We start from the raw sequence: 8,812 nt of genomic DNA on the forward strand, positions 1-8,812 counted from the left end.
AGAGTCCAGAGAGCCGGAGACCCTCAGAGTCCTGAGAGCTGGAGACCCTCAGAGTCCAGAGAGCCGGAGACCCTCAGAGTCCTGAGAGCCGGAGACCCTCAGAGTCCAGAGAGCCGGAGACCCTCAGAGTCCAGAAAGCCGGAGACCCTCAGAGTCCAGAAAGCCGGAGACCCTCAGAGTCCAGAGAGCTGGAGACCCTCAGAGTCCAGAAAGCCGGAGACCCTCAGAGTCCTGAGAGGTTCTCCTCCATCTGTCCACTGGTCAGTGATCAGCTCCAGTCCCATCACATGACCCCCCCACCCTGAGGTCAACGGCTGAAGACATGTCCCCAACAGACAATAACATGGACCATGTCCACTCACACACACACACACACACTCACTCACACACTTTCATGACGAGCGATTTGAATTCAGACAGAATTTATATTTAAGAAACCGCAAAACTGGAAAATCCATTTCACTTTGTTTAATTTGATCAGGTGGCACACACACACACTCACTCACACTCACACAAACACACACTCACACGCACTCACTCACACACTCACACACACACACACACACTCACTCACACACACTCACACAAACACTCAAACACACACTCACTCACTCACACACGCTCACACACACTCACTCACTCACACTCACACTCACACTCACACACGCACACACACACACACACACACACACACCATATCTATTGTATGTTGTTATGATTTATACATATATGTATAAACTCCCCAGCAGAGTTTAGAGCCCAGTGAACACTGTACTAACCCTGCAGTATATATATGTATTTATATATTATATATATATATATATAAATATTATATATTTTATATATAAGTATTATTCTGTAGAACCCTGAGCACGTGCCTGGTGGCCCAGCGGACCGGCCGTGTCACAGGTCTGATCCCCGTGAGGCCCCGCCCCTCCTGCTCCTCCTCCGGTCGACCGGCCACATTCCCGCTACCTTCCCCCGTGACGAGCACCGATCTGACGGCGAAGCAGCGGACGAGCCCCGGGACAACATGGTAAGAACCGGCCGGAGCCCCCCCCCCCGGCTCCCCGGGTGTGTGCAGCGGGCCCTGGTGGCTCGGGACCCGGGTCGCTCGGGCCCGGGTCCCGCTGCTGCTCCGGACCGTTATGTGGCTCCGGGTTAGCATCCTGTTAGCATGCTGCCTCCCGGTGCTAGCGGCCCGGACCCGGAGCACCGGCCCCACTCGAGGCCCCGGGTCCGGACCGAGGTGCACCGGACCCGGGGCCTCGAGTGGGGTCGGTACCGGGCAGTTAGCACGGGTTCGTCCCTCCGGAGGGCCGCTACCCGGGCCGGGCCGCGCCGGGCCGGGCCTCAGGCCGTGTGGCCCCGGGCGGCCATCTTACCCCGGGCTGCCGGAGCCTGGACCGTGCTAACCTGGACCCGGGCTAACCAGGACCAGGGCTAACCAGGACCCGGGCTAACCTGGACCGGGCTAAACAGGGCTAACCTGGACCGGGCTAACCAGGGTTAACCTGGACCCGGGCTTACCAGGGTTAACCTGGAACCGGGCTAACCAGGACCCGGGCTAGCCTGGACCGGGCTAAACAGGGCTAACCTGGACCGGGCAAACCAGGACCCGGGATAACCTGGACCGGGTTAGTTGGTCCGGGTTAGTTCAGAGTCACTGCTGTGTGAAGGCTGCACTCACTGGAACCAGTAAGCAGTCAGTGATCACAGGAGCCAGATATAATAATAACTCCACATTGAGTCTTTATTAAAGTTGAATTAATATTTAGTTTGTTAGTTGCTCTGACTAAACAATAAACATACTAATGATAAGTTAACCAGTCGAGTATTAGTTTCCTCTCTAATGGGACTCATCAGGTCACATGACTGATGGTTCAGCTTGAATCAAAGATCCATGACGTGATGAAGCAGCTCATGATGATGTCATCAGTGTGAGACGTGACGTCACAGAACAGGAAGCAACAATCTGATTCAGATGTGAAGGTTCATTCAGGTTCTAGTTAGGATTCACATTTAACCTGAATGAAGTCAGCAGATATTAATAAGTTGTTTCAGAACTTTATTCCCTGGAGGATAAAAACAATAACTGTATCCGGGCTCTTATTGTGGAGGATAAAAACAGTAACTGTATCCGGGCTCTTATTGTGGAGAGTTTCCTGCTGATCTGTTCCTACTGGAGGATTTATTATTCATGTTGGTTTGATTCTGGGGAGCAAAGCAGGAAGTGACAGAGTGGATATTAATACATGATTTATAAAGTTTTATGTTTGAATGGACGAAATAAATTAAGCTTCATCTGGTTGCCATGGTAACATGATGATGGTATCACTACCAGCATCAGCCCCTTCAGGCGCATTACGGCACAGTACTACAGTACTCCACAGTATTGCAGTACTCCATAGTACTCGACAGTATTACAGTACTGTACAGTAGTTCAAATGCACCAACTGAACGTCCTTTGTTTCTAACATATCGTCGGAGGTCAAGACAGCAGCTTCTTCTTCTTCTTCTTCTTCTTCTGTTATTTAATTCTGTCTCTCCTTCCTGTGATTGGTCCAAAAGTCCAAACTATCCAACAAAGTGTTTTCAAACCAACAGAACCAGGTTCAGTCTGATCCGGACCCAGAACTCCTCTCCTGATATCTGAGTCTCTCCTCCAGCTTCTCTCACTCGTTCTTTCACAGACTGTGACGGGAACAACTTCATTCTGTAATTTCATCCGTTGCCACATCGACATAAATGATCATCAGAATCGTTTCAGGTTCTCTGACGGATCTTTGAACAGCTGAGAGATGAGACGTCTGTGATGTCACTAATCATCTGATTCATCAGCTGTTTGTCCATCTGCTTATTTTAGTTCATTTATTTTTAACAAGATCTTTAAAAAGTGACCTCAAAATGTCTGGTTTTGTTCAAGCAACATTTCAAAAGATTCAGTTTGTGGAGATGTTGTCAGAAGATTCTCAACTGACCCAAAAACCTGTAATTATTCATTTAACAGGATTTTAAAAACATCCTTTCCAGAGAGAGTCTGAATATATTTGGCCTCATTTTAACAATTGATGAAATAGAAATTGATAAACAAAATCTATTTATTCAAAGGACTAATGCAGGATAAAGAAATAGTTATAATCAGCTCCACTTGACAATCCTCTGGATGAAGTCTGTGATGGAACAAATAACTTGAATAAATCATCACATTAATTAGCAGCTAATGTTGCGTCATAGGCCTCCTGGTGGCAGGAGACCAGGGTCAGAGGTTCTAATGGTTCTGATGGTTCTAATGGTTCTAATGGATCTAATGGATCTGATGGTTCTAATGGATCTAATGTTTCTAATGGATCTAATGGATCTAATGGTTCTGATGGTTCTAATGGTTCTAATGGATCTGATGGATCTGATGGATCTAATGGTTCTAATGGATCTAATGGTTCTAATGGATCTAATGGTTCTAATGGTTCTAATGGTTCTAATGGATCTAATGGATCTGATGGTTCTAATGGTTCTAATGGATCTGATGGTTCTAATGGATCTAATGGTTCTAATGGTTCTAATGGTTCTAATGGATCTGATGGTTCTAATGGTTCTAATGGTTCTAATGGCTCTGATGGTTCTAATGGTTCTAATGGATCTAATGGATCTAATGGTTCTAATGGATCTAATGGTTCTAATGGTTCTAATGGATCTAATGGTTCTAATGGATCTAATGGTTCTAATGGTTCTAATGGTTCTAATGGATCTAATGGATCTGATGGTTCTGATGGTTCTGATGGTTCTAATGGATCTGATGGTTCTGATGGTTCTGATGGTTCTAATGGATCTGATGGTTCTGATGGTTCTAATGGTTCTAATGGTTCTAATGGTTCTAATGGATCTAATGGTTCTAATGGATCTGATGGTTCTAATGGTTCTAATGGTTCTGATGATTTAGTGAAAGGAACGTTCACTGAATCATCTCCTCCATGAGAGGCTTGATGTTCTCACTGTAACAGAGGTCAGAGGTCACTTCTAAAAACCTGCTGACTCATGCTGCTGTTACTGTGTCAACCAATCACAGGCACTCGCCCCCCCCCCCTCAGACCTCAGAGTCATTGAGTGATTTCCACATCTGTAAATAACAAACATTACAAACAGGAGGAGATGCAGAGTGGAGTGGGGGGGGGGATTGATCTCATTAGTGTTTAACAGACTAATCACTGAAGGGGGGGGGTTAAAGGTTAAAGCCCCTCCTCCCTGGATTCAAACCCACAAACTGCTGTTAACGTTTCTGAGTTGATGATGTCACAGACGTCCTGAACAGAAACGCTGAGTCATCACATTCAACTGTGGCCCCCCCCCCCCCCACTGTCCAGGATGGTATCATTACTTCCTGTGATGTCATTTCCTGCAGCATCTTCAAATGTCTCTAAAACCTGACGAACCTCAGCTCAAAGGTTCCGTGAGATATTAAACCATAACAAATAAAACAACAGAAAGTATAAGTGTTAAGTACGTTAACACTGAAACGTTGATGCTATAGATTCTGAATATAGAAACATGCTGTGATCATGTGTGTGTCCTCTGCAGGCGTCAGGCGTGACAGTGAACGATGAGGTCATCCGAGTGTTCAACGACATGAAGGTGAGGAAGTCCTCCACCGTGGACGAGGTGAAGAAGAGGAAGAAGGGAGTTCTCTTCTGCCTGAGCGAGGACAAGAAGAAGATCATCGTGGAGGAGGGGAAGCAGATCCTGGTGGGAGACATCGGAGAGACCGTGGACGACCCCTACGCCTCCTTCGTCAGTCTCCTCCCCCCCGACGACTGCAGATACGGCCTGTACGACGCCACCTACGAGACCAAGGAGTCCAAGAAGGAGGACCTCGTCTTCATCTTCTGGTAAAGTGCTCTTCATCGTTCCAGGACCAGACTCTGATCCATCAGCAGCTCGTTGAGTTTAGAGATTCAGTCGTGATCTGATTGACCCGAGAGGAGCAGAGCTCACAGGAGGTCCTGCTCAGCTGGATCTTCTGTGTCAGCTCTGTGATTGGTCCTGATGGATCTGATCTCATACTTCAAGTGTAATGACCCGTTTGAAGTCAACATCAGAACATCTGAGGTAGTTCCTCTGCTGATTCAGCTGGAGCTCCTCAGGTTCAGCTGGACCTCCTCAGGTTCAGCTGGACCTCCTCACGTTCAGATAGAGCTCCTCAGGTTCAGCTGGAGCTCCTCAGGTTCAGATAGAGCTCCTCAGGTTCAGATAGAGCTCCTCAGGTTCAGATAGAGCTCCTCAGGTTCAGCTGGACCTCCTCACGTTCAGCCGGACCTCCTCACGTTCAGCCGGAGCTCCTCAGGTTCAGCCGGAGCTCCTCAGGTTCAGCCGGACCTCCTCAGGTTCAGCCGGACCTCCTCAGGTTCAGCCGGACCTCCTCAGGTTCAGCCGGAGCTCCTCAGGTTCAGCCGGACCTCCTCAGGTTCAGCCGGACCTCCTCAGGTTCAGCTGGAGCTCCTCAGGTTCAGCTGGAGCTCCTCAGGTTCAGCTGAACCTCCTCAGGTTCAGCTGGACCTCCTCAGGTTCAGATGGACCTCCTCGGGTTCAGATAGAGCTCCTCGGGTTCAGCTGGAGCTCCTCGGGTTCAGCTGGAGCTCCTCAGGTTCAGCTGAACCTCCTCAGGTTCAGATGGACCTCCTCAGGTTCAGCCGGAGCTCCTCAGGTTCTGCTGGAGCTCCTCAGGTTCTGCTGGAGCTCCTCAGGTTCAGCTGGACCTCCTCAGGTTCAGCTGGAGCTCCTCAGTTCCTCCTGATCAGTAGAGTGAGTCTCTGATGGGAACGAGCACCACAGTGGAACCTTCTATGTTGAGCAGATGTCAGGTCCAGGGATGTTTAGACATTCACACAAGTTGTCGTGTCAGATTTATCTGAACCAGTAACACAACAACACAATATCCACCATTTGTTTCACTCACAAAGAACATGCACACAACCTCTGTTCTCCTGGTTCCTCCTCAGGGCTCCGGACGGTGCTTCCATGAAGAGCAAGATGATCTACGCCAGCTCCAAGGACGCCATCAAGAAGAAGTTTACAGGTGAGTCCTCCAACACAAAGATCCTCCTGTGAGGCGATGTCTCACTCTGTCTCAGCAGCGCTCAGGATCTTTGTTGCTCACATGTGGTTTGTAGTCAGGTGTGTCCCTGTGTGTGTCCCTGTGTGTGTCCCTGTGTGTGTCCCTGTGTGTCCCTGTCTGTGTCCCTGTGTGTGTCCCTGAGTGTGTCCCTGAGTGTGTCCCTGTGTGTGTCCCTGTGTGTGTCCCTGTGTGTGTCCCTGTGTGTGTCCCTGTGTGTGTCCCTCTGTGTGTGTCCCTGTGTGTGTTCCTGTGTGTGTCCCTCTGTGTGTGTCCCTGTGTGTGTTCCTGTGTGTGTCCCTGTGTGTGTCCCTGTGTGTGTCCCTCTGTGTGTGTTCCTGTGTGTGTCCCTGTGTGTGTCCCTGTGTGTGCCCCTGTGTGTGTCCCTGTGTGTGTCCCTCTGTGTGTGTCCCTGTGTGTGTCCCTGTGTGTGTCCCTGAGTGTGTCCCTGTGTGTGTCCCTGTGTGTGTCCCTGTGTGTGTCCCTGTGTGTGTCCCTGTGTGTTTCCCTGTGTGTCCCTGTGTGTGTCCCTGTGTGTGTCCCTGTGTGTGTCCCTGTGTGTGTCCCTCTGTGTGTGTCCCTGTGTGTCCCTGTGTGTGTCCCTCTGTGTGTGTCCCTGTGTGTGTCCCTGTGTGTGTCTCTGTGTGTCCCTGTGTGTGTCCCTGTGTGTGTCCCTGTGTGTGTCCCTGTGTGTGTCCCTGTGTGTGTCCCTGTGTGTGTCCCTCAGTGACCTGGGTTGTGTGTCCTCAGGAATCAAACACGAGTGGCAGGTGAACGGTTTGGACGACATCCAGGACCGGGCCACGCTGGCGGAGAAGCTGGCCGGGAACATGGTGGTGTCTCTGGAGGGCAAGCCGCTGTGATGTCACGGCGGCGAGCGAGGGCGGAGCCAAGCCAACCGCCGTGCCATCCGGACCGAAGCACCCCCCCCCCCCCCTGAACACCGCCGCTTCACCCAGCAGCTTGCTCTGTCTGTGTTCATGTCCTGAAGGAGTTAGTGTCTTTAGGCCTTGTTCTTGTTTTTTGTTCTTTTTGCTTTTTTCCAACATGAAGGAGATCTCATTAACATAACGATATGCAAACTCCTCCCAGTTTGTTGCCACATGACTCTGTTCACCTGCTACCAAACCCCAGGAAGGCTGTCTCTCTCTCAGCCAGAGTTTTGCCAAAAAGTCGATGTGAAGGAAGCAGCCGAACGCTGGGAGGCGAGCAACGCAACACGCCGCCAAGCTCCGCCTCCTGCAGCACACGCGTTTTTACATATGACTTTATTTATTATTGTAAAGTGTTGTTTCTTCTCCAGTTGGTTCCCACCAGGCAGACCCGTTGTTAGACTATGCATCCAGAAGAGAAGCTGACCTTTGTGTTGAAACACTACAGCCGAGACAGAAACGATCCTGAGGTTGATTCTCTGTAACGTTTGTTTCCTCAGTTTTCATTTCCTGTTGGTCGCCGCTTTACTTTCAGTTTGAATGTAACTGTCACACCAGAGTTAGAGTGCACTTTTATTTTGTAAAGAAACACTACAGGAAGCAGATTTGACCCCAGCAGAGAGACGACCCCACAACAACAACAACAACAACAACACAACGACATCTGGAGCCTTAAAGTGGAACGTTGTTTCTGAGATCACAGGAAGCCACTTTGCAATAAACGCCTGTGGCAGATCTGATGATGCCTCCTCTCGTCTCTGCTTCCACCAATCAGAGCGCTTCCTCCCGCAGGTCGCCCCCTGGTGGACGCTCGGTTCTCCGTGGGCTCATGAGTGAAAAGGGTCAGTTACACAGAGGACTTGCAGAACCTCAGTAGAACCTCAGTGATGTGTTGGAACCAGCTGAGGAGCCTTAGTGTGTTCTAATAGAACTGGAAAACAGAAACCTTAGAGAACCATAATGACTCCAGTAGAACCAGGGTACGTCTGTTGTAGAACAGAAACTCAAGCAGAACCTAGAATAACATTCATTCAGTAGAAAGTCAATAGAACCAATACAGCATCAGAACATCAGTAGAACTTCAGTGCTTAATAAACATTCAGTAGAAATTATTCAAGTTATTGGCAAATTGAGCGAAACAGCGACTTCTTTAGAACCGACCGGTTCCCAGTTCCACCCGACAGAACCTCACTGGAACCAGGAGGACAGAAGCAGAATCTCATCAGATCTGCTCACAAACTCAGAACCTTGTTAGAATCTCAGAATTAGAAACATGATCAGTAGAACCACAGAATCATTACAAACATAATAGTTCAGCCATAGAAGACGCCAGTTAGAACCAGAATGTTCCCATTAGAACCAGAATGTTCCCATTAGAACCAGACGGTTCCCATTAGAACCAGTATGACCTGAAGCGGTGAACTGTAGACCCAAGACAAACTGGAGAACCCTACAAGAAGGATGGATTCACAAAACATTAAATACACAAAACAACCTGGTTCTCTCCGACTCGTTTACACTAAACCAGCTCCGGTTCTTGAACTGGTTCTGTTCAGAACTCATGGTTCTTTGGCGGGTCAGCTCCAGGTTCTAGTGGAAACATTGTGATGAAGGTTGTGTGATCAGCAGAGGTTTCTCATCTTGTGTGTCTGATTGTTAGAACAGAGTCGTACTGCTGCTGTTCTCTCCAGAACCACAGAACCTGAAGTTCTAGAGAGGAACCCAAAGAGATCCAACAAGAGAAAATCACCATCAGGTCTCGGTTATTCAGGAC

At 49.0% G+C, this 8,812-nt stretch overlaps 1 protein-coding gene across 1 annotated transcript; it reads left to right on the forward strand.

Moving 5' to 3' along the window:
- Positions 1-931: 931 nt before the first annotated feature.
- cfl2 (cofilin 2 (muscle)) lies at positions 932-7,778 on the forward strand. Its single transcript, XM_061082480.1, has 4 exons — positions 932-1,036; positions 4,576-4,883; positions 5,994-6,070; positions 6,857-7,778. Exons 1-4 carry the CDS (start codon positions 1,034-1,036, stop codon positions 6,967-6,969), a joined length of 501 nt encoding a protein of 166 aa, XP_060938463.1. The 5' UTR covers positions 932-1,033; the 3' UTR covers positions 6,970-7,778.
- Positions 7,779-8,812: the final 1,034 nt, after the last annotated feature.

This window comes from Limanda limanda, chromosome 12 (genome assembly GCF_963576545.1).
Source record: "Limanda limanda chromosome 12, fLimLim1.1, whole genome shotgun sequence".
Lineage (NCBI taxonomy): Eukaryota > Metazoa > Chordata > Actinopteri > Pleuronectiformes > Pleuronectidae > Limanda > Limanda limanda.

Bases quoted from the DNA above. Each gene is read 5' to 3' on its own strand.
- cfl2 (XM_061082480.1), top strand. The intron at 4,884-5,993 runs GTAAAGTGCTCT...GTTCCTCCTCAG, and splicing joins GACCTCGTCTTCATCTTCTG to GGCTCCGGACGGTGCTTCCA. The intron at 6,071-6,856 runs GTGAGTCCTCCA...GTGTGTCCTCAG, and splicing joins CATCAAGAAGAAGTTTACAG to GAATCAAACACGAGTGGCAG.